Source organism: Gymnoscopelus microlampas (assembly GCF_963454915.1).
Source record: "Gymnoscopelus microlampas genome assembly, chromosome: 22".
Classification (NCBI taxonomy): Eukaryota; Metazoa; Chordata; class Actinopteri; order Myctophiformes; family Myctophidae; genus Gymnoscopelus; species Gymnoscopelus microlampas.
Window position 1 is genome coordinate 14,524,196 of NC_139959.1, and position 26,528 is coordinate 14,550,723.

General features: G+C 41.9%; 1 protein-coding gene across 7 annotated transcripts in view; it reads right to left on the reverse strand.

The window, feature by feature from the left end:
- Positions 1-821: 821 nt before the first annotated feature.
- Positions 822-26,528, reverse strand: part of ncoa2 (nuclear receptor coactivator 2) — a 96,928-nt gene continuing 71,221 nt past the window's right edge. Inside the window, exons 12-22 of one of the 7 annotated variants that reach the window (XM_084048929.1) lie at positions 24,244-24,460; positions 22,557-22,763; positions 21,074-21,277; positions 20,464-20,593; positions 20,062-20,230; positions 17,598-17,897; positions 16,965-17,042; positions 15,080-15,578; positions 9,150-9,327; positions 6,696-6,891; positions 822-5,216 (exon numbers count right to left, since the gene is read on the reverse strand). In XM_084048929.1, coding sequence (XP_083905055.1) covers positions 5,205-5,216; positions 6,696-6,891; positions 9,150-9,327; positions 15,080-15,578; positions 16,965-17,042; positions 17,598-17,897; positions 20,062-20,230; positions 20,464-20,593; positions 21,074-21,277; positions 22,557-22,763; positions 24,244-24,460 — 2,190 coding nt within the window. In that variant the 3' untranslated portion in view covers positions 822-5,204. Of the gene's footprint in view, positions 5,217-6,695; positions 6,892-9,149; positions 9,328-15,079; positions 15,579-16,964; positions 17,043-17,597; positions 17,913-20,052; positions 20,231-20,463; positions 20,594-21,073; positions 21,278-22,556; positions 22,764-24,243; positions 24,461-26,528 lie in introns of all 7 variants that reach the window. The other 6 variants (XM_084048927.1, XM_084048932.1, XM_084048928.1 and 3 more) reach the window with 6 other exon arrangements.

Here is a 26,528-nt window from a genome sequence, read left to right on the forward strand (position 1 = left end):
ATGAGAAACAACAACGGTATATTATGCTGCAGGTAAACTTCAGAACAGTCCTGTCCTGGTTAAGTGTGAGTGTTGATCTGAGGGACATTCAGCAGATCTCTATACTGTGGACAGACAGGCAGGCCTTTTAAAGACGCTCCTCCGCACCGTCTCCCTATTGGTCAGAAAACCAAATGCATCTCAAAGCCCACAGGAATACCTACCTTTTCACAGCAGTCACAAGCATAATCACTGCTCACAGCATGCCTGATGCCCCCATACCATCCATCCACCCCCTTCTCTTATACCCCCCCCCCCCGCCCCCACCCCCGCACAGTTCAATTCAACTCAATTCAATTCAAATGGGGTTTATTGACATGGGAAACATACGTTTCCATTGCTAAAGCAAGTGTGACATAAAACAATCAAAATTGTGTGTAAAATTATAGGCCTACAATCTCTCTCTCGCTCTCCCGCTCTGATTTAAGGCGTTGTCATTGTTGGTCAAAATAGAACATTGCCTAATTTTGTGTTTTCAATCATTATTCGTTGTGATAAATTAAATACATAGGCCACCCCTCAAGATAAAAGGTGTAAAACACAACAGAAAGCATCTTGAATTAATTAGAATGAATCAGAGAATCTAAAAGGATCGATTAATAAAGTAGCCTATTCAATCCAAAAAATGAAAACAAATGTTAATTATTCGTTAAAACCCAAATCAATCTAATGCATTTCTGTAAATGTAATATTGTTTTATTGCACAAGTGAAAATAAATAACATCTATATACCCTCAATGGCCCGTTTCCCTGCCTGTTCAAACACAAAAAGGCCACTCCAGTAAATGTTGCAATAACAGAATTCTTTATTTACAAGGCAAATAGCATCAGCGAAGCCATATTAGTTCACAACTTGCATAATAACTGTGTTTTTAACTTCTCTTCTTGTAGATCTAACTTTTGCATAAAACGCTCACACTATGGGGTTATAAACGTCAATGCGGGTGTACAGTGTGATTTTGAAAAAAAAAAAACATTTCGGAACGCGCAACAACTAAGCTTTCTCAAGAAAGTCCATATAATATATTACATATTGCTTCAATATCCACATGTAATCTTTTTTTTCTCCATACATAGCCTCAAACAGTTCCGTGAGAGAGAAAAAAATAATAGAAATTATAACACAGTCTTCAACCCAAGACAGAACAGAGGAACTGAGCAATGAGATAGTAATATGTGACTTATTACAGTGGTTCTCAACCTGTGGGTAGGGACCCCACATGATTTTGGGGGGGTCCCCAAATGACAGTGACAATTTGAGGACTTTTAAGACCCTAATATACCTATAAAAAAGAGACCATTACTGCATCAAAAGCAATAAACAAACTCTACTATAAAAACTGGTAAAAATGTGTCAAATTGTCAAATTTCATAAGCCGCAAAAATGTGTAATAGCCGATCTACAAGCTCACAACGCCTTGCGTGAGCTTGTAGATCTGCTATTTTCACAATATTTATCTGTGAAACCTATAGTCAAACTAAATGTAATGCCTCAACTAAAATTATTTTGGGGGGTCCTCAGTTCAAATATGATTATTTTGGGGGGTCCCCAGTTCAAATATGATTATTTTGGGAGGGGTCACGGTCTGAACAGGTTGAGAACCACTGGCTTATTATACTTCGTTGCTCGCCGGTGCCTCACACCCAAATAGCCGATCTACAAGCTCACATAGCATCACAGATCTGCTATTTTCAGTGCCAGACATCTGAGGATGCACAACTATAGTATAAATCAGGCTCGACTAGTCTCCAGCAACTAAGATGAACTGAGCAATAATAATAAATGCACCCAATAATGTACACGAATCATTTAGGCCTATACAAATTTATACAGAGACAGCTTTATAATAATGTACAAGAACGAGAACAGACGAAATCTAAGGCATTATGCTAGGGTTTTAGCATTTCAAGGTTCTTGCATTTTAGCTCTATGAAATTGGCAGACAATACAAAAACTACATTTAAAGTTCTTGAAAACCATAGGTAAAGAAAAACTCATTTTTGTTTAAGTGGGTCCAAAGCCTAGATAATTCATTTTTTTCTCCTTTTTTTTTTTTTTTAGGGGCAAATAATTTGTTTGCACCAGTTCCATTATAAATGCTAAAAATGCATTGCTACCACATGGCTTTTAAGTCATTTCAAAATGTTGACAATCTTTGGAAATTTGCAAAGGGTTGTGATAATTCCTTAAAATGGCTCTAAAATGCTTGTTCTTCACAACTGCTGTATGTTTTGTTTTATATTTTTACAAAGGAAACAGCATTTATCAAAACGTGTGATCTGTAAATTGTACAGCAAAGCTACTGTAACACAACTTTATTGAAAGAGTCCAAAAAACAGCCAAAATGTTATTGTAGACTCCTCTGCCCCAAAGGTTAACTTGCTAGAAAGTTCGAAATTCAGCATTACAATAATTCAAAATAAAAAAAAGGTTTGGGCAATATGCTATCTAAAGGCTTAAATGAGCGAAGTGCAACGGCACACCATGCTGTCAATAGGGTTTGACATTACAGTAAATTCTAGATTCTCAGGCCATTAATGACAATACATTCAGATTGTTCCATCCTCAGCCCATACAATTATCCTGTAACATCGAACTTTGAATGCAAAGTGACATCAATGTGTTTCAAACCTGCTTTCTGTTCATGGGCCACAAACCCTTCTGTCCATTAGGTCCTTTTTGTAAAAACCAAATAAAAAACCAAGGCTGGTTTTTATAAAAAAAAATAAAAATAAAATTATCATAATAAATCCAATCAAAAAGGCAAGGGATATTTGGCTTGCTCCAAGTCTTTCCTGGGTTAAAATAGGTCATATCAAAAGTTTTCATTTTTATTTGAGGAAATACTTTTTTGAGGTTAGAGAGAAGATGACTTGCTTTTGATCTGGTGACAGAAAAACCCCTACTGGAGTCAAACAATGGCATGTTGTCACTTGAACACTGTATAGTTGAACCAACTGCCTGAGGTCACAAAATATGGCTAAAATTTCTTGTCAGAGAGGGTCAGTGACCATATGGCGGCCATGTATGAGCTAACAGCAACATGGCCACCATGCGATGGTCAGTGCAGTCTTTAACTCTGACCTCTGCTATAGAAGATGGCTGGAGGCTGAGAGGGCATGTGTCAATATGCGGATTAGAGCCCCATTGTCCATTTTACACATGATGGCCATTTTTGCTCTTTTGTCATATTTGGCTATGATGTAAAGAGTAAAATGTCCTTGGTGTAAATATGGTCAAAGATCATCTGCACGCCTCAGTCAGCGCTGCATAATCTAAAAGGACTGTTTGTGTGTGTGTATGTGTCTGTGTGTGTGTGTATACGTGTGTGTAATGTGTATGTGAACTTTCTTGGTACAAATTGCAATAAAAAACTACTACTGCGTCCAAACACAGAGCAAAAATGTCTTTCATCAGGAAACTGTACAAAAATTACAAAAACTAAACAAAAAGAAAAAAGAAACCCTAAGATTCTCAAGTAATTGTTATTGCTTGTTTACATCACACCAGAACAGTTTGCACCTAGCAGCTTGTATGAAGCGTTGCACTCCAAACAACATAGAAAGCACACTTCTGTTTATTTACTTTTTTTGAGTTATTGTATGGCTGTGTTGAATTTGTCCCGTTATTTGACTTTTTTTTTCCTTGATTTTTTTTGTTTGTCATGTCCTACGCGAAAGGCAGAGAAGCAAGCGATTATCTGTACACTGTATACACAGCACACCCCCCGCCCCACAACCCTGACCAGAAGAGAGACCACAAAGTCCTACTTCCACTCAGCCTCCAACCCCCTGCATCGTACCAGATCCTCCCACTCCCATTTACCAAACAAACAAGGGGGAAACACACATACACACAACCCTGCTCCGAGATGCAGTTTTGACGAGACATTTTTTGGGTGGGGAGGGGCGAGGGGGTGGGACGAGGGGGACCACAACCCTAAGGAAGAAAATAAATAGGAAGAGAAAATGTTTTTAGTTTATTGGTATATACAATCTCTGTGATCCGTGATTTTAAAACCGTAATGCAGATTTTGACAACTTGTTCTCGTCTGAAACTACAGGACCAAAGTATAATCCACAATCCACTGTTATTAGAAGAGTCTCTTCAGAAAGAATACAACCATTACAGATAAAATAAAATGTCTTCTTTTTTTTTTAACAAGTGCCTCGTTCACACTTTTAACCATTTTAGAAATTATTTATTTTTTACCCCGTCATTGCTACTAGAATAAAGAGCCATCTACAATAATTAAAAAGAATCTATACAGAAAAATAAAACTTAATTTAATACATGATAAACTTCTGCAGTGTTTGTCCAAGATCAGTTTTTCAAACCACATCTTCATTCTAGATTCTTATTCTCACTCAACAAAAAGAAAGAAAGAAAAGAAAAAAAAAACTCAATAACTGAACAGCAAAAGAAAAAAAAAGGCAAAACCGGCTGCATGTCCAAGCTCCATCCATAATCCACAACCTAACATGGAGTCTTTGCTGCCATTTTGGAATCGCACAATCTGAGAACTATGTGAGGGAGAAAAGATGAGGGGTATGTGTAAGGGAGAGGAGGTGTTACGAAAAAGGTGAGAAAAAAAAACTGTGAGAGGGGAGGGGGGCAAAAAAAGACGAAGAGAAAAATCAGTGTACATTGTTTTTGAGATGAGATTGTAAATGGCCGCAGTCCACTGAGAGGAATACATTCATCAGAGGAGGGATCCCCACCAGCCGCCACCCCCCCATCCTCCTTCAGCCAGTGTCTCCCCACCGGGAGGCCTACAGTAAGTCACAAAACGGTGAATGCAGCTGGACAGACAGACTGGCTCATCGCGAGGCTCTCCCTCTGGTGGGTTTTAGGCGTGTTTGGGACAGCTTCACTGGGGTGATCCTTCCCCAGTGGCTCGCTGCCTCCGTCTCCCCCACTCCCACTCTCCCTGCCTCCGCCAAAGGGCCATGGCTTCCCACCGGAGATCAAAAAGCAAAAGACAGAGAGAGAGGCCAGGTTGAGCGAGCATCGGGAGCTGGGGGAGACGGGACAGGGGGCATGGTGGCCTGGCTGATTCAAGGGGCCGTCGGCTGGTTGGGTAGTCATGTAGTAAGAAGGACCAGCGTGCTGCGCTCCTTGAACCAGCGGATCACTGAGGTGCTGGCTGCAGACTCCCCGCGGGTCAACAGTACTTCTGCAGAGAAAGGAGACAATTTTCCACTTAAACAGAAGTAAACTGTCATTGGATCGAGTTGCAATAACATCCAGAAATGACAAAGGTTCATCCAAGTGGTAACCCTGATGACTTTGCGCAATGCATCATCCATACATTGCGAGCGCACGTACGCACACGCACACGCACACACACACACAAGAAACCATCTCAGAGCCTACAATCAACCCTGAAACCCCACAGTTAATCACCTGGATCTCCACTAATGGCCAAAGAGTTAAATAATTGACATAATCTAAGTGGCAATATATTTCTATAAGCAAGAAAGGGGAATAAATCAAGGGACAGATATACCAGTACCTTATAACAGTCTGACGTGCAGACAATCAAATGGCAGCACTTTGGTTAAATATTCATGACCTTTTATTGGGCTTAAAAGCATCAGAAGCAACAACACTGTGTTTCCCCACATATACCAAACTAACTGTAATGATTGTACATGGTTGACGTAAAATTAATGACACAGACCAGTAATGAAATGTTGACAAAGTAAAATATATATCAGCTATCATACAATCCATTTACCATACACTTATGTTTTCCTGAGAAAAGAGTGTAAGGGAGTGAGTGTCTGTACATGTATGCAAATACAGTGCTGCTAGCTCACCAGACCACCGTTTTGATGTGTGTGTGTGTGTGTGTGTGTGTGTGTGTGGCACTGGCTTGCATGATTAGTCATCTACCAGAGACGAGTTTGCAGAATTCTAGAGCTACCGCATGACGACTTTGAAATCCACACACAGTTCAGACAGTTCATCCTTTGAACATGTACAGTAATGTCTACATGAGCTAATCGGTCTGGCGCTAAAGTGCCCACTGCTAATTACATCATTGTCATCCTCTAAGTTCAAGTCAAGAAGCAGAACTCTGGCCAGAAGAGTTACGTAAGCTAATGAGAGTAAATTATTCACTAGGAGAGTCGCTCAATAAGCACACGCGGACACTTAGGGTCTTGCGATTAGACATATACCTACTTATGCCACTTGGAATGGGGAGAGGTAAAGAAATGCATTCAATTGTCCGGGGACCCCTTAAGCAGTTGTTTATTGCAAAAGAATAATCCTGTGGGCTCCATTTGTTTTTAAAGAATGAAGGTACCTTTTATGGTTGAACTGTAGAGCTTCTGGGTTTTAAATCTCTCAAGAGGATCAGGCCGTTGTCAAAGTCTGTTCATTTGTCCACTAAAAGACCTCTTTTCTTTTCTAGCCATAGTCAACAACCCATCTAGGTACAAATACCTGCTCTTGCCCCATGGAGGGCATGCTGGTTTGTTGTGTTTCTACCAAGACCATCCAGGTACGCATAGCTGTTCTTGACCCATGGAGGGAATGCTGGTTTGTTGTGTTTCTTCCAAAACCATCCAGGTACACATAGCTGTTCTTGCCCCACAGATGGCATGGTTTGGTTGTGTTTCTACCAAGACCATCCAGGTACACATACCTGTTCTTGACCCATGGAGGGCATGCTGGGCGAGGGCCCTGAAGCCAAGGAGGTGACACTCATCTGGCCCGCCATCTGACCCATGCTGCTGGTCGCCATGGAGACGTTGAGGTTCATTCCGTTGCCATTGTACATGTTGCCGTTATTCTGCTGTGCGAACTGGGGCGACGCCTGCTGCTGCTGCTGTGGGAACATACTGGTAGAGAAAGAATAGAAGATGATGAGAAGATGAGCAGAGTCCAGAACTTCTGATGAAAAGACAAACGTGACAGAGCAGTTGATGTTCTTTGGTAACATAAAAGAATGAAGCAATTTAGTTGTATGCAGAAACACACACACACACACACACACACACACACACACACACACAGTATATACATTTATACCAAAGCACCGAAAAGTAATAGACCACCTCCTAACGGAAAGACACCATTCTGTCACGTGGGGGTACATTCATTCTGAATAGGCTCCTTTTGTGCCTACATCATGATCACAGCGTTAGATGGAGGCAAAACAAAAGGAATATTGCGGCAATCGGCAAAGGAAATTGATCGCAGTCTAATTGCACAACAGCTGCTGCTGCCGGTCAAAACAAATCTAAGACAACTTGTGATGATGGACTTTATTATATTTCAGTATTTGGCATTATGTTTTGATAATTGATCATTCGAGTTCAGCCAATAAGAGAGCCAATAAGAGAGAGACTGCCAGCTAATTCAAGGCCAGGTGTGTTTAACTTAGTTTAGCCAAGTGCGTTTGATTTAGTTTTAGCTTTTTAGCATGTTACATGCCGTCGATGAGTGAAGTGAGAGCTATTTTCCTGTTTGGCATAATTCCTTGTTTTTTTTATGTGTTTGTGACTGTAAACCATCAACTGTACCATCGAAGATACTTTGATACTATTTTCTTTTTTTTTATAAAATCCTGAAGAGAACAAGAAGCCTCTCACTGCATTTTGACAAATGCACCACAGTGGTCACACCTTCCCAAGAGACAATCACCAAAAAGGCTTTTCGAGTGTATACTTTTAGATATGAATGGGTTTGTTATGACCATTCATCAGAAATAGATTGGGGAATTAGGAAGAAAATAAGGTGATTCCTTTCATATCTCAGCCCATTAGTGCTTGATGTTTGTCGGGTGTGTTCTCAAGAAGACTGCCTCATTCTCTTATGGTGGTAAAAACAAGCATGTGTGTAGGGTGTGTATTGGCATGGATGTATTGATTGTCTATCGCAGGGGTAGGCAACCTTAGAAACGGGTGCCAACATTGGCACAGGGGAGGGTGATCACTGACACACTGGCATAAGTGTGAGAGAGTTTTTTTTTATTTTAAAATTAAATATTATATTAATTAGTTTAGTCAGTTGAATCAAGTCCATTCACTTCTATATACAAATTACATCCTGCACATAATTCTACATACATTCAAACTGATAACTCTAACTGGGGAGGGAGTCTGGGAGATAGGTGGGTTATTGCTCATTACATCCTGATGTGAAAGAAAATATTTCTAAAGAAGAAAAAAATGGGTTTATACACTTTCTAACGAGAACAGACCAAACATGTGTGCAGTATTTTGTTCACGGATAAAGTATCAATGCACACACACACACACACACACACACACACACACACACACACACACACACACACACACACACACACACACACATTACTATACAATGAACTTTTAATTCATGGAAGTATTCTGACTTGTAAATAGCGACACCTGGTGGCACAAACACAGTACTAGCAATATTGAATGTAGGCCCTCAATTCATGTTTAGCAGCTGAAATGTCAGACAGTTCACTAAACAAATCTCCATAAAAGTGTAAAAAAAAAGATTTTAAGAGGCCAATCAAACAAAAAAGGTCCTGAAATAAGACACACACACACACACACACACACACACACACACACACACACACACACACACACACACACACACACACACACACACACGCACACACACACAAAAACAGACGTGTGACCTGTGATGATCATGGTTGTGTTTATGAATAAACTCATTTCTATAATTCAAACCAACCGTGAATGAATAACTTTGGAAAGTTACCTATGGTATGAGTGGGATAATGCACTGGGAGCAAGTCGTTTAAGAGGTATTTTCTCTTAAATATAGCAACATTAATGTTTAATATTTATTTTTTAATAAAAATGAGTTCTTCAGGAAAGTGTTAGAATTTAGAGGCCGTTTTTAGAATCGGCCTCAGGTCCAAACGGGTTAACTGACTTGCTCCTAGTGCATTATCCCGCTTATCCCCCCGGATGTGAGGTTTTTTCTTCTTCTGATAATTGAATGCTCTCAGTGCATTATCCCTTACATACAGTATAGTTCCACTTTTTCCTAGAGCTTGGAATACACACAGCAGTAAGTACAGACATGAGGAATTCACAAACTGGCTGCTTTAGGCCCGGCCAATTATTCTCACCTGTTCCCCCCCACGTTGCCCTGCGGCCAGCCATTCATGTCAGGGGAGCCCTGGAAGGCCGTGTTGCCCTGTCCCTGCTGCATCATGGGAGATTGGGCGTGAGCCATGCGGGGGGATAGCAGGGGGCTCTGTGGCGTGCCGGGACCTCCGAATCCTCCGTCTGCTTGCTGGCTCATACCTGCAGTGGAGTGACCGAAACCAGTCAGAGAGGCATAGCTACCACCTCACTTAGGTGAATGGAATAGTTCCAACAACCACTTACCGAAGGCATTACACCTCATGGAATGTTAGTTTGTAACTTTTGCTATAGTCCCTTGGTTTTTACTTACTTACTTTTAATTTGACATGACTTTCTATTTTACTTAATTTGTTAGTGATTTTAATGGATATTGCTCTATTGTTTGACATATTTCTGATTCTCATTTATGTACTTTCTATTTTCCTACTGTATTTTTGGCAAGCAATTTCCTGAGGAATTAATAAAGTTGTGTCTGAATGTGAAAATGTACTTTTACACATAATAGTCAAAGATATGCATTAACAATGTGACAAAATGGTAGCAAATGACCCATGGAGTGATTTTAATAACCTCGTGTTTCACTGAGGATTGTTCATTATTGGTGAATTGGTCTGGGATGCGTGGTTACGAGTAAGCAGAGACAAGGTTAACCTACATGCACAGCAGCACATTAGTAGTGAACAGGCAAGGGACTAGAGAGTGGGGGAATGAGGAGGTAACAGAGGAAAGGAAAGGAGGAGACAGAGTTCAATTAACACACAGTACCTTGCGCTTTATGCACCAACCCACCGGCTGGTATCAGATTAAGAATGAGGGATTGATCAAACATGTTGTTATGCCAACTCTGCAGGACAGCGATAGCATCCTAGATTATCAGATTATCCCCCGATTACGCCCTGCGAGGTCAGATCTATGGATTAGGTCTTCATTAGTGTTCTCCTGTATTATTTGGCACTCATGAGACATGTGCTACTTTCACAGCATTCGAGCTTCCAGGGTCTGGATGCAGACTGTGGCATAGTGACCGATTGTGTCATGTGCGCTTGGCGCCCTCTAGTGGCTCCACAACAGACGTGTAATGTAATTATGTGTGGTCACCATGAAAGGCACCATTTTGAGCAGTATCTTGGACAATGGCAACATTATGATCGAAATTCAGGGATGATTACAAGTATCAAGTTGACTGATTGGAGTGTTATGATCGGCCAAGTGTAGGACGTGCTACGTGACTCTGACTACATAACGGCGTTCAGAGAATGCAGTCAATCGATGTGCGGCATTACGAATCATAATGAGCGAGACTATGAAAACCATGTGATTCTGTGCGACTGGGGCAGTGGTGTAAAAAGTACTCGAATGTTTTACTTAAGTAAAAGTATCAATATTGCAATGTAGAAGTACTCTGTTACAAGTAAAAGTCCGGAATAAAAAATGTACTTGAGTAAAAGTACAAATGTATTGGTATAAAAATGTGTTTTAAGTACCAAAAGTAAAAGTACTAAAATGTTTGAAAATAGCAGATCTACATTGTGAGCTTGTAGACCGGCTATTTTCAAATAGCCTATGTATACAATAGGGCTAAAGGGGTTAATGTAGGTTTTATAATGTTATAATGTATATCTGCAAAGTAACTCAAGTTTTCAAATAATTGCAGTGGAGTAAAAGTACAATATTTGCCTCTGAGATAAGGCTGAACGATTAATCGTTTTCAAACCGAAATCGCGATTTGAAACCACGCGATTAGCTAATCGCAAAGGCCGCGATTTTTTATTTTTTTATTTTATCATAATAAATAATTGTAATATTAATATTAATCCCAGAGCACCCGCGGGACTTGTCTCCTTCTATCCAGAGTGGCTGCCTCTCTCTACAGGGAGCGAGAGGGCAGCGCCCCCCCCGCCCCCCCCGCCCCCCCCCCCCTCTCTCTCTCTCGCTCTCGCTCTGTCCCTCTCATAGAGTTAGGTTAAAGTTTGTCGAGCGGCCGCGTTGCGCAACTTAAGTTCCCGATGCCGCGCGTAGCGGTAAAACATTATTTTCGGTTCGACACAAGTAGTGTAGTAGTAGTGTTGCTCATATCTATGTTTGTTTCTGTAAGTGTAACTTATATTTTTCCCATCATTATTAAACTATTACTGTCGGATGCTGTGATCCAATGTAAACAACAATACGATGCAAAGCACTTCCTGGTCAGTGTTGCCAGGGTTTGAGAGAGAAATAAGCAACCCTGTCTATGAAAACAAGCCCAAAACAAAAGAAGCGACTATGAACTGTATCTTTGTCACTTATGTACAGTGGTGGAAAAAGTACTCAAATGTTGTACTTAAATAAAAGTATCAATACTGCAATGTAGAAGTACTCTCTTACAAGTAAAAATCCCAAATTCAAAATTGACTTGAATAAAAGTAGGCCTACAAAAGTATTGGTTAGTATTTTATTAGTATATTAGTATTTAAGTAAAATGTACTTAAAGTACCAAAAGTAAAAATACTAATGTTTGAAAGCAGATCTACAAGCTCACAACGCGTCGCATCGCGGCGAGTTGTGAGCTTGTAGATCGGCTATTTTCAAATTACCTAGGTATAAAATAGGGCTAAAGTGGTTAATGTAGGTTTTATAATATTATAATTTATATCTGCAAAGTAACTAGTCACTAAAGTTCTCAAATAATTGTAGTGGAGTAAAAGTACAATATTTGCCTCTGAGATGTAGTGGAGTAGGAGTTAAAGTATTGGAAATTAGAAAAAACTCAAGTGAAGTACAAATACCTCAAAATTGTACTTAGTACAGTACTTAAGTAAATGTACTTAGTTACTTTCCACCACTGCGTTATGTATTCTGAGTTTTTCACTTCCAAGGAGTAGTAGTAATACAATGTACAGTAGGAGAGGACTTTGCCTTGTGAGACAAAAAAAGTGTTAATTTTAGTTGAATGTTAATCTACATAAGCTAAATACTGGATATCAGTAAATATGCTTCTGGAGCCATAAGTGAAAGACTTACTTATAGAGACACACGGGCGGAAACGGAAGGCCTACAAATTCACGCCCACTTTTGAGACAGCGCTGCTACTCGGGGTCCGTTAGAAAGATGAACTGCAGCTCTCAATGCAATCTTTATGAGAGGCATTGTAAAATACCGTCATTTCATTGATTAACTACTGAGGCTGTAGCGACTTTTTTGGTGTTCTAATAAAGTGTCCCATTTGTTTGATTTGTCCTTTTTAATGTCCCATATCTGTCATCTCGATATACTACCTACAATATACTATAATATACTCCATCAGTATGTCAAAACCGCTAGCATCGGAGATCTAGACTTTAAGTGGTCGCATGGTATATACGTCACGGACGCATCCCTTGAGGTTTTCAATACCCAGAAAACTGGCGAAAGTGGACGTTTTCAATATGTTTTGGTCATTATCTCTGGAACAGAAGGTCCAATCTGCTCAGTTCTAAGCTTGTTGGGTGCGTGACTTTGAGGACATTAAGCACGCAATGACACATTTTCGGGTTATTTGTTTTTTTTTAGGGGAGGCGAGATCAGTTGGGCAGGCGACCGCCTGTCGTGCCTCTACAGTGTGGGTACACCACTGGTCGGCGCTCGGAGCTCGTAAAGACAGTGATATCACTGAATTGCGACAACTTGTCTGTCTGCCGTCTACCCTCTGCTGTGTTAACATTATGGGTAACTCGTTAAAGTGGCAAATTAAATGTGAAACAAATCAACTATTAAGAAAACAAGAAGATATGTTTACAAAGACACTCCATACATTTGGAAACATATTTTTATTTAAATCAATATCGTCTCCAGTTAATGCAGGATAATTTAAAAAGTAGGCTAATTCTCATATCCTCTCATAGGGAATGCATTGAGAGCTGCAGTTCGTCGTTCTAACGGACCTCGAGTAGCGGCGCTATCTCAAAAGTGGGCGTGAATTTGTAGGCCTTCCGTTTCCGCCCGTGTGTCTCTATTTCACTGCTGTGAATTGTTTACACGAAATGGTAATTATTTGTTTAATTTTATTTTTATTTATTGAACTTCATTTCAGAAAAAGCTTCTCTTCTTGAGCCATAAGTTAATGACAACAAGTTCAATGTTGGGTTGTTTACAAAAATAAGCTATTTCTATTCCAGCTAAATGTTTAAATATATACATGGGGAAAAAAGTACTTGGAAGATACATGTTGGAAGCAATGAAGCAATTCATATCTTTTAGTTCTCATCCTTATTTATTAGAATCTAGAACAGTAAATAAATGGTATGCCATTTGGTAATGTTCCATTACTTCCAATTACTTTTTAAACGTACACAGTGAATACTAAACTGAAGCTTGACTTTAAAAAAATGTTTAAGATTTTTTTTAATTAAAAAAATCGCAATCAAATCGCAATCGCAATATCGGTCAGAAAAATCGCAATTAGATTTTTACCCAAAATCGTTCAGCCCTACTCTGAGATGTAGTGGAGTAGAAGTAAAAGTATTGGAAATTGGAAATAATCAAGTAAAGTACAAATACCTCAAAATTGTAAGTACAGTACTTAAGTAAATGTACTTAGTTACTTTCCACCACTGGACTGGAGACATACCATGTCCACGCGGACAGACACAATGACATACATAAACTGTAGGGTGAACTAACAGCTAAACCCCTCAGTATTCATTTAACTCTTGAGAGGGTAAACGTTTACCCAAACGGTACACTCTGAGGCAGTGTTGATTTTGACAGCAAATTTTGATTTAGTTTTAGTCATAGTCTTTTGAATACATTTCCATTTAGTCTTAGTCATATTTTAGTCATATGAAATGTTTTAGTCTAGTTTTAGTTGACTAAATATCATAAGATTTAAATCATTAGATAAAAGATAAAAGGTATTTTGATGGTGTCGTAATGGCAGATTTTACACTTGGTTGCATGCTGAAAATAGCCCATCTACAAGCTCGCAGCGTGACACGTTGTGAGCTTGTAGATCTGCTATTTTCAGCAGACCGGATGGCGCAACCAAACATAAAATGACTTGTCTTAGTTCTACTGGATCTCTTCTTCTAGTCCAGGGGTCTTCAACGTTTTCAGGCCAAGGACCCCCTAGCTGAGAGAGAGATGAAGCAGGGACTCCCTAATCTATATTGTCCGTCGAACTGGTGCGATCTGACGGCATCCTAGAATTTATAGGTAGGATGTGATGTCATATTTATAGGTAGGATGTGATGTCATGCTGGCGTGAGATTACGTCACACTGGCGTTGTGTCCATATTCGGGACGACCGTCTCATCGTGATGTCAGATTACGTCACACTGGCGTGATGTCAGATTACGTCACACTGGCTACATACATACTGACAACCGACATGGCGCAGGATTCAAATTGTATATATAGATGTGTTTCAGATTAAAGTTTTTACTTAGTCTGCTCTTTTTCCCCTCTACATCTATAGCCTCTTTGCCAAAAATAGCCGGTTGCGAGGCGTTGAGAGCTTGTAGATCTGCTATTTTCGGCTAATGTTCCCCTCAGAAAAGGAATTCTAGGGTTCAAGTGGTTAATGTAAAAAAACGAAATCCTATCACACAAAGATTTGGCGGACCCCCTGTAGTAGCTCTGAGGACCCCTTGTTGAAGACCGCTGTTCTAGTCCCTCCCTAACATGTTAGTCTAGTTTTTATTTGTTGACGAAATTGTCACTATATTTAGTCTCAGTTTTAGTCACCTTAGCTTAGTTTTTATTTCGTTTTCGTCAGTGAAAAAAGGTAGTCGACAAACTTTTTTTTGTCATAGTTTTAGTCTACGAAATCAACACTGCTCTGAGGTTTGTACACTCTCAAAGAGTTAAACCAACAATGAGGATTTGGCTGTGTAGGCTGAGTGTGGAGACTATAGGGGTGGAAGGGGGATGGAGAGGAGGGGGGAGGGGGCAGTACCTGAGTTGGGAAACTGAAAGGCACTGTGCTGCATTTGCGGGCTGAGCACGGCCCCGTACTCTCTCATCATGTTTGCGTTTCCCATCATCATCTGGGAGGAGGAGGAGGAGGAGGAGGAGGTGGAGGAGGAGGAGGTGCCATGCAGGTGGAGCTGGGAGTTGGGGGGGAGAGAGGGCAGGCTGGGGGAGAGAGGGGAGGAGAAGGGGCTGGTGGGGGGCGGTGGCGAGGCCAGGCCTGTACTGGTACCGTAGCTGGGCGGGTAGGGGAACTGCTGGGGGTTGGCCTGGGGGATCCGGGGGTTGCCTGCCATGCCTCCTCCGGCCGCTGCGGCGGCCATGTTGGGCGGCAGGTTGAGGCCCTGGGCCCGCATGGCCATGCTCCTCTGCTGCTGCGCCTGCTGCGCCTGCTGCACCTGCTGCGCCTGCTGCTGCCTCTGCCTCAGGTGGTTGGTCACCATCTCCCGCTGACGCTGGGCCAGCATCTGGGCGTTGATGGTCCCCTGGAACGAGGGGGGGGCAGGGCGGGAGGGGGAAGAGAAAAGACGAGACGGACAGAAAACAAGAGACGGCGGTGTTGAGTTTATCCGTTGGGTGGTGTGCAGCAACACCAGAACAGCACCACATTATGTGAACAGAGTAATGAAGAAATACTTTTAGTTAACCACTTAAAGGGATAGTTCACCCCCTAAATGCCTTTTTTCGATTACACATGCCATGGAGACTTGAATTCATGGAGATTTTCTTTTTGTTGCCTTCCAATAGTTTGATGACCGGCGGAGTCTCTGGTAGGAGACTCAAAGTGTCAATTTTGAGTCTCTAACCGGAGACATAAGCATCTTTCCACCGGTCATCAAATTATTGGCTTAGGAATGCGACAAAAACAAAAAAAAACTCCATGAATTCAACTATCCTTTTAAACCCTATTGACCCCTATTGATCCAATTCTCAAGGGCTCTATGATAGGCCCGCACCCGTTTGCGTGCTACACTAGGGGACAATCCCAATACTCTGCCTTCGCCCTTCCCCTACTTTTGTAGTGGAGGTAGTGGCCCTACAGAACGAAGCCATGGGCATAGGAGATAGTGTTTAAAATGGGTCACTTCTCAACTTCCCCCCCTTTGTCTCCCTCTAGTGGCTGTTTGGAAGATGATTTTTAAAAAGTGTGCAGCTATTAGAATGCTGACAAGACTTCATTCAATCAGAAATAGCTTTGAATAATATGTTCACTGAAAATGGATCTACAAACTGTAGATTGGTCACATTGGGAAGCATTGTGAGTTTGTAGATCTGCTATTTTTGGTGAATGTTAGCTCCAGAATAGGGATGCTAGTGGTTAAATATTCACCTGTAAACAAGATGCATTGAGAGGTTTCTGTGTTTAAACTGAATTTTGCTGATAATCATGTTGTTTAATGGTATGGGTATAAGACCACCACAAGTTTTGGTCTGCTATAAAACCTGTGCTAAGCGTTCATTTTGGGGATAAACAAGAAGTTGAAGGGTAAATGTAGGTCGGAAAATGATGTACCGTGCTTGTTCAAATCATGTATACTTCACATTACGTACGACCATTTTCCAAGGCATGCATTTATTTTTTTACATTTAGAAAAAAACAAACATCCAATTTAGCGTTGAGGTGCCCACAAGGTTTATGTGCCAACTGGACCTGTTTCCCTGACAAGCATGGATCAGTATGTCTGGGTCATTGATGAAAAAGCTTGCGCATCATGAAGTGGCATCAGGCAAAGTGAGAAACAACTGATGAATATGAGAGAGGATTAAGCAGTGCTAATAGTAAGCAAACCAATGGCACTGCAACTGTGAGTCGCGATAATATGTTATGAACGTGTGCAGTGTTTATTGTAACGAGGGCAGTGGAGACCGACCTGGTTAGGAGCACTGGCTCTTAGAGGTAGGTTCACATTGGACACACCGCCCATCTGGTTCATCATTGGCTGACGGTTCTGGTTGAGGGAGGGTGTGAGAGTGAGAGATAGAGAGAGAGAGAGAGAGAGGTTTTAGCTCACATCATTCACTAATACCATCTACTATATACAGGTATAGCATCATGTGATTACATTTGCCAAGCAGGTCTTCAAATTCTCCTTTTCCTTACAAGTGGAAGTCTGCAAGTTCAAATTAACTGGTGGGCAAAACTAACAGTCCATTAACTGAAAGGCAAAGACAAAAAATACATTGTATGGTTTTGTTTATTTTATAGCTATCACCTGATAAACAATGAACACCTATATCATAAATACCACTAGTGGCCAGCAGGTGGCAGATTAACTACCAACCCAAACAATTGCTGATATGTACAGGAGACCTGCCAAAATGTCAACCCCAAGGCTAACTACACCCTCCCCCATATCTGTGTGCACGATCAAACAGCTATTGATCAACCGTAAGACCGAGTGGTTGCATCAGAGTGAGGACAAGTAGCCAATCGATGGACAGCATTACTTCCAGCAGTGTGCAGGTTTGTCAGAACACAGACTTGTGTGTGTGTGTGTGCATACCTGCTGTGTGTGTGCCTGTAGCCGATGCTGCAGCTGAAGCCGTAGCGTGTTGGGCTGGTTAGGGACCACACCGGTTGGCCGGAGCCCAGGCCGGGTCTGCATTCTCAGCATGGGGTACCCTGGTCGTGGTCCCATCTGTCCAGCCATCGGGTGGAAGGCTGGGTCCTGCATGGGGTTAGGGTAGCCCCTCTGGGCCATGTGGGAGGGTGGGTGGCCGAACTGCTGGCCGTACATGGGGGGCTTCTGGTCGAGCATCATGGAGGGTTCCTGGGAGAACTGGTCCTGCTCCACTGACTGGCCCTGTCGACGGGAAAACTGTTACCAAATATGGAGGGATGAGAATCACAGACATATCCAAATGAAAACAAACAATTTCACGACCACAATAATTTCTACAAGAACATAGTCCCCACGACTAACAGAACAAACCAGGAAGTTGCTGAGCAAATGAATGGAAGGTACCAAGCGGTATAACTGTCATCGTATATTTCTTGTTTTAAGAGACTCTTACCTTGCCATATGAAAAACTAAATTGCGCATTGTAATACATCCATGGAATGGCAAGGTAAATATTGTAAACAAAATGTTGCTGCAGTGATACCGATACATGCGGTCCTAGCGAGGTGTGCGTTTACAGAGTATTTTACCACAGGACTCAAATCAGATTCTAGGATTGTAACTTTCCGTTTTAGGGACAGCCATAGCTGAATGGGTAGAGATTCCCCTGCAATGTGTCGAGGTGTCCCTGACCAAGACACTTAACCCCTAACTGCTTTAATCTGGAGGTAACTTCTATACTGTAATATAATAATGCTAGAAGGCATTGTATTTTACTCTGAGACAGAGTAAAATACAAAATAAATTAACCAAAATATTCTTATTGTTTTTCAATATTGATGTACAGTTATTTTATTTATCTGTTTGTGGCAGCTGCTTTCTCTCTGCCCTTGTCGCTACTTCACTGGCAAAAGCTGCCATTATCTCTACACCGAAAACAATGGAGGCGGGGCAGGGAACCACCTGCTGTGTGTAAGCAACCTACCACAACATTTATGTTGTCTCACCCCTGCACCGACGCCAACGCAGTACTGAGGGGCACGAGGAGAGAAAATCAGGGACCTTGCAGGAGATTTTTACAGTCAACTAAAAGACAAAGGCAAGTCATTTATTGTCTTTGTGGAGGAGGGGCATTTTGTTTTTATGCACCACATATCTGGAACAAACTCCCAGAAAATGGCAGGTCTTCTGCCAATCTTATTTACAGCTAAAGACCTTTGTGTTTGATGCTGCCTTTCATTGAGGTTTTTTCTTTTTCTTTCTTTCTCTTCTTCTTCGGTCATTTTATAATGCATTTCATTTGCGTGATGTTTTGTGTAAAGCACATTGAATTGCCTCGTTGTTGAAATGTGCTATACAAATAAACGTGCCTTGTCTTCTCTATAAGCACTGACCTGACTCGTAAAGCTCAAATGTGAATAATTGTTTAAAAAAAATATATATATATATATTCAAAGATTTGCAAACATTTTCACGATTTTTGATAATATAAAATATGGATAAAGTGGTTAAAATGATTGTGACACAGATGCTTTGCCGGTCTTAATGGGTTGTTAGAGCTCAAACACCGCAAAATTGACACACTTTTGTCAGAAAATAATGCAGTACCATATAATTCCAATGGAAGGTAGAAGAATAACTGAAATTTACTGTTACATATGAGGCCAAAAAGCAGGAATCTTTATCTTAGTGTACTTCTTTTTTTTTGCCTTTATTGACAGTATAGTAGAGAAACAGGGAGAGAGAGAGATGGGGAATGTCACGCAGTAAAGGTTGTCTGGATCGGGATTCGAACACGCGAATCCCGAATACATTGTCAGGCATTAGAGCCTATATGTGGTATGCGCCTGGACTGCTAGGCCAGCGGGCGCCCCCTTAGTGTACTTCTTTAAAGTGGCTTCTACACGTAGAATTCTTTGTGCAAAATCAATAGTGGCACAGAGTGTTAAACCTCAAAGGTGACTTATGTAGATACAAGGTTTCTGCCTGACAGCAACGATATAGTATATACATTCCCGTTTGGTCCTAAACCTTAAATCAGTAGCCTAAGAATGTTCCCAAATCTTGTTTTGTGTTGTGACTAAATACTATGACAGCATTTGTGCCTTTCAGCTTTGGAAGCATGCATGCATGCATGCATGCATGCATGCATGCATGCATGCACACAGACAAAAAGTAATCCGGCGTGTACAAAGTCGCATTTTGACCAACGCAGCTCTTGACCTAAAATGAGTTCGACACCCCCGGACTAGAACAAACAAAAACAATGAAGACTTTGATGAAACCCAAAACAAAAAACCCAAGAAAGAACTGAAAGGATTTGTATCACAAACTACATGAGGATGAAGCACAGAGAGCCAGTGAAGTGAAACATACGAATAATGGTGGTGGGTCTCACCTGTCCTACCAGTCCAGGGATGCCAAGCGCGCGGTCGATCTCCTCCAGGCCATCAAAGTCCTTCAACACAGTGTAGAGCTGGGACAGCAGGGCGCCCTCGTCTGACACGCCTCCGTCAGCAGCGCCAGGCCCCGTCGCGCACAGCCCCAACTCGTCCTGGGGACCCGGGTACACCGACCTGTGGAAGGGACGGATTTATTTAGTTTAAATTTTAAGAAGCCCTCAATGTAAGGAAAAACAACAAAAAATGTAATTTAGACAGTAAATAAAGGTACCAGGTACTTCCTCCAAAATCAAACAAACTACGGTATGCTCTGGAAAGTTTACAGCAGTCATGTCAAATATGCTGTGAATTGTAGTCAATGGAATAGTTTTGCTGTAAGTGATTATATGATCAGTTAAGTATCTTACCTGTTTTGGTTTACAAAGGATGCCTGGTCAATAGGCATCATGCTGTCTGGCCATGGGGCTGTCTGATTGGGAGGGGGCTGCTGCGTAGAGAACTGGTGGCCTGCCATACCCATCTCCATACCTTGTTGGGCTAAAGGACCAAGGAAGGACAACTGGTTAGAGAAGACTCGGTTAAGGTGGACATTACACCAAGTTCTGCAATTTCACAACCAATGAGGACTAAGGAGCAGGAGTTGAGAGGCTGACCTGAAAGTTATTATGAACTTCAACCCAACGCAGTTATGAGACTGGCTTAGATATTACATGAGACCCGGGTGACGAGTTTAGATTTTCTATGTCGTATCATGGTAAGCCACAAGGTGGCAATCTTTACAACACTGAAGCAGTGATGTTGCTGCTAATAGGGCCAGAATTGACCCAATGAGGTAAACCAACATGCAAGTGCATTCAGCTGGTGTCTGTAGTGCAATGCTATGGCACACTTCTTTCCTGAAGATAAGTATCTACTAGTAGGGAAGTGGGGGCTCTTCTCTATTTGGTCAACATGAAACCCTCATTTTTGTTTTTATAGCTACATTCTGCATTGTGTTCGGGTAGGACAGGCTCTCACCATTGGCCATCATTGGGGACTGGAGCATCTGCCGGGGCCCTGGCTGACTGTTGGGCCTGAGAGGGGCACCGTTGGGACCCATTCGGCCCTGCATGGCACCCTGCTGCCCGGGGCCGGAAGCTCCAGGAGGAGGTGCCGAAGCAGACCCAACCCAGCCCTCCTGCTGCTGCATGCCTGGTCGAGGACCACCCGGACCCATGAGTCCTAGACGGGGAAAAACGGACAGCGAGGCTGACAGTAAGGAACACAGCAAGATGCCAGATGAACTACAGATGCGGTATTGGTCTGAGACGTCAACAATATAGATCTAGTCTAGAGGATATCACATGTGACAGTGACAGAGTTCTGCTCCAATGTGGTTGCCCCTACATTTCCTGTGAAAGGAAGTGAGTCACTGCCAGCTGTGACTGACAGAGATAGAGAGATACAAAATGCCACAGAATTGAATCACACATACTGTAAAGAAGAAAAAAAAAAGATTCTGGCTTTCCGCTAAATTTCTGTGAGATCAAGTGGGTTGCCCTGTGGTTTCTCCATTGCTGTGGTTGACATTACGTCAGTAAACAGTTGATAATAGAGGAAATCCAATTCCGGTAATGCAAACTAGTTTGCGCAACAACAGATCAATCAGTTACTTGTTAACTCCTGAGATTGATGTGGGAAATCCAACACTAGCAAGCAGCCAAATTCAACTGAACTGCTGCAGTGCCTGGTGAATGTGTCTACTCCAGCTACCTCTTGGCAGGCAACCAAAAATAATTTAGAGGTTACACTTTACATGTCAGGGAAGTGAAATAAGGTGCTTCTAAAATTTTAGATTTACCATCTACGCATTGTTGCCAGGAGACATTTACCCGCCATGCGGTGATTTACTAGAAAGACTTCTTATATTAAACAATTATTTGCCTAACAGAGGTGGCAACTCAAGCACATTATACAGACATACTGCATCTCTCAAGATCTGACAAAGTTATTGTTTCAAAAATAAGGATAATAATAATAATGAAATTCATAGAGCTGGACGGGATAAATAAAACAAACTTTGCTGTAACATACAATGATATAAACATGAATCCGTCTTTACATGATCATTTGTCTGAATGCAGAATGTTGCTTTTCAAATGACCGTTTTATATTTTAGGTATCTTGCAAAGGAGACAATGTATCCATTTTGCCAGGCACACTGACAACTGTGTGCGTATATTTATCAAGGGATCAAGGGAGACGTCGCCAAGAGTGGAACAGCAGACAAAACTAGACGACACACAAGTGTAGACCAGTGGTTCTCAAATTGGGGTCCAGGGAAACTGACTGGAGGATGATGGGACCCGATCATCATTCAATATGCAAGAACAGACAATATGGATTTTCTCAGAGTTATGGGGGCCCTTTACATTCAAACGTTTGAGAACCACTGATCTTGATTATAGAACTATTTGGTATTTGCTGGCAACACCAAACATACCCGGCCATCTCCACCCACCTGCATTGACCATGTTGGCCTGATTGGCCATCATGCCGTGATTCCCCACAATGCCTTGCTGCTGTTGCTGCTGCATGAGAGTGTAGGGGCTGCTGGCCCTTATGGGGTACTGTAATGAAGGCTGCTGGGGGGACATGTTCATATCCAGGGAGACGCTCCTCACAGGCAGCCCCCTGCCTGGCTGGCCTGATCGGACACCAGCAAAGTCTGAAGGAAGAGAAGGACGTATTATTAGGGCTGGGCAATTAAACGGAAATATATTGATATTTAGAACCAATGACCAACTTAATCTTGCTCAAGTAGGTTAATTGAAGAAACTGAAAAGATTTTTTATAATGGACTAAATCGATCGAGCAAATTCTTTTAAAAATAAATTAGCCTTCATAATTGAGGCAAAAGATTTAAACAATTGGGATATTGATATGTGATGTCATATCTGCTAGCCATAGGTATGAGCAGCGTGTAGGACAAGGTATAAGACGAGTATATGTATGAACCAAAATAATATCATTTTCGTTCAGCCACAAGCCACTTCCGTCAAGAGCTGGTACATCCACATATTTGTGCTAATGCGCGTGATTACGCATGTAGACAGCAGGGCCGACGCCTGAAATGCTGACGATCAGGTCATTTTACCTGGTTTAACCTCGGCATGCCTATTCTAAGCATGCCATTATAGGTGAAAATGTTCAAAAATATGGCTTTTAACTTGGTTTCTTGAGTAGGGGAGCAACTCATGATACCATACTGTGACGATATTTGTACCTCGACCACGATGATATCTGCGATAATTGATATATTGCAAGAAATCGGTGTAACTGAAGAAGAACATAGAACAACCAAAAAAAGGTATAAAGCTGCAATAGGCTCTATGCACAGCAGCCATATTGGACAGAAATTGGGCCCCTTCCTTGCTTCCTTCACAGGTGTCAACAATGACACTAATGAAGGCTCTGTTCCATTTAGTGTAGCACAGTGGTTCTCAAACCTTTTAATTTCAAGGACCCCCATAACTCTGAGAGTGTACAAATGGAACCAAATGGACCCATTTGTACACTCTCAGAGTTACACCCTCTCAAGGAACCATGAGGGTCCCTGGACCACACGATATCAGCACCCTGACTCTGTTTGACCAGAATGGAACAGAGCCTTCATTAGTATCATTGGTAACACCTGTGAAGGAAGTAAGAAGAGGCCCAATCTTTCTCCAAAATGTCTGCTGTGCATAGAGCCTATTCACTTCTGACTATTGGGCATCACAAACTGGCCAATCATACATGAATACATACATGTATACATGTACAACACATTTCACAGTGCCTAGGGATGTTAATGGTTAATCGTTTAACCAGTAACCGTTAAGAAATGTATTAATGGTAAAGGTTCGTACTGTATCTCTGCCAGTCAGCGAGCTGCTGTGTTGACTAGGGTTGGTTGTACTAAGGAATGTCTGTTCCCTATCTTTTTTCGTCTGCGTTTATCCTCTTAAAATAGCTTTACCTGACTCAGAGGATGATCAGTAGCCACTGTGCGCTGCTCTCATGCAGTGGTTTTGTGCCAAGAGTTTGTGTTTTGCGGACCAGGGGAATGCAATAAACTATCGATACTTCGCGGCAGTGTATCAATAAGGTGTCGCGAGAGGAAGTATGGCGACATATCGCAGTATCGATTTTTAGTTTGGACTCACTTGCAGGGACCATGCCAGGGCCCATGCCCCTGTGTTGTTGCTGCTGCTGTTGCTGCTGCTGTGCGACCATGGCTGGGTTGGTCTCCGACATCTGCAGGATGTCGTTGATGATGTTCTGCTTGTCCATGGCGCTGGGCAGCGAGACGGGCCTCTGCTCACAGAACAGCTGGGGCTGAGAGCTCTGCAGGTCATTCAGGATGTCGTCGAGCTCCGATGACTGGGCAGGAGGCACAGAGAGAGAGACACATGTGAGGAAGAAGAGTTTTATAGAAAGATTTTATGTACACTACACATACACAAACAAACATGCAGTGTGTGCAGATTGCAGTTGTTCTCAAACCATTTCACGTCAAGTATTAATGTATTTGGCCGTGGACCACTATCCGAAAAGCTTTTTATAGTGTTCCGGTTCCAATTTTGTCTGCTCATTTCTTTGTGTCATCACTTCCAATTGCACATCTGTATCCTGTCTGAGGTCTCTATCCTGATTAGAAAAAAATGGTGCCCTGACCTGAAAATGCATGTTCTGTTTAATAAAGAGCTGGAGAGAAATGGAGACTCCTGTTACTGAACAAACACTCTATAGTAATGAGTACTATCAGAATATAGAGCTGTTTAACATTCATTTTAACCAAAGCAAATCACTTACACTACCTTTAAATGATGAAGATGCTATATTAACTAATTTAGCTGGGGACCACACAGAACCCCCTAAAGGACTCCTGGGGGCCGCCGGACCCCCCTTTGAGAACCACTGACTTAGACAAGGTCTTCTTTATCTGAGACATAAAAGGCAGGCTCGGCTTTGCTGATAATACAGCAGCAACCCCAGCCTGAAATGGACCACTTTTCCAGCAAATCTAGGCCACACTTCACATTGGCTTGGCTTATCAGACAACGCAATACCCCTCCGCTGCTTATCGCCTTCTGTTTTCAGACAGACACACTACTACAGTTGCTCCTCATTTCTATGCCCAGTATATCTTTGAAAAACATTATAGAGTTAGTCCCCCACCCCCCTCCCCCGCACACACTCGACGAATTAACCATTTGAACCCTATCACCCCTAATTCTGGGGGGGGGGATTAACTAAAAATAGCCGATCTACAAGCTCACAACGCATTGCATTGTGAGCTTGTAGATTGGCTATTTTTGGTAAAGACATTTAGTGTGTAGCCCACGGGAATAGGGTACAACTAAATACAGGGCCCATGGGAATACAGTCAACTGAGCATAGGGTTTAAAGTTGTCAAAGCTGTGATATAACAGAAAGTGTTTTCCCAGGTTGACACGATGGGAGAAGGGTTATGAGATGGCTGGAGCTTGGCCGGTGCCAAAGTTTGCACTGCTCTGTGCTCCCCTACTGTAAACAAGTGCACTCAGCCTGCCCAGTGCAGTGCTGCCCAAGGCTGCATTCACATACACACAGGCTGGCCGGGGACGCTCTGTTCACACAACAGCCTTAAACAAAGCAAGGCCGTGCTGGGAAAACTTCCACATATATACATATATGTGTATATGTATATATATATATACTGTACACACACACATACACACACGTGTGTGTGTGTGTGTGTGTGTGTGTGTGTGTGTGTGTGTGTGTGTGTGTGTGTGTGTGTGTGTGTGTGTGTGTGTGTACATATACACACAAACATACATACTATTCATTTGCACCGACTGTCCATCCAGGCTATTGGACTGCAACCATGACTACAGATCCCATCGTCTACGAGGGCCGTCCACAAAACACTAACAAACGGCATCAATTTTGGAAAAGTGCAAAAGAGGCTTTGTCACCCTCTTCATATGCCATTGGTCAATGCCCGTGTGCAAGTTCAGATCGATTGGTCAACCCACTGAGGCGAAAACACGGTTCCAGACAGAGGTTTCTTCATTTTATAGTAGGATAGTATAATAGGATATACTGTACAGTACATATATTTACACATACTGTATCCGTATATACACCAGGCCTGGGCAATTCACCGAAATTATATCGAATAACTGGTGTAATCTTGATCATGTCGGTTAATCAAATAGCAGGGGTTTTAAAAAAACAAACAAAAAATCGACATTCTAATAGATTTTTTGTAATAGACTAAACTGATTAGTCCGATTAAACACTTAACCCTGCATTATACAAAAACAGTGAAAACACTTACTATTTGCACTTTTTTTATCATTCATTAATCGAGGCAAAAGTTCGAGATAATTGTGATATTTGAAGTCATATCGCCCTACACACACACACACACACACACACACACACACACACACACACACAC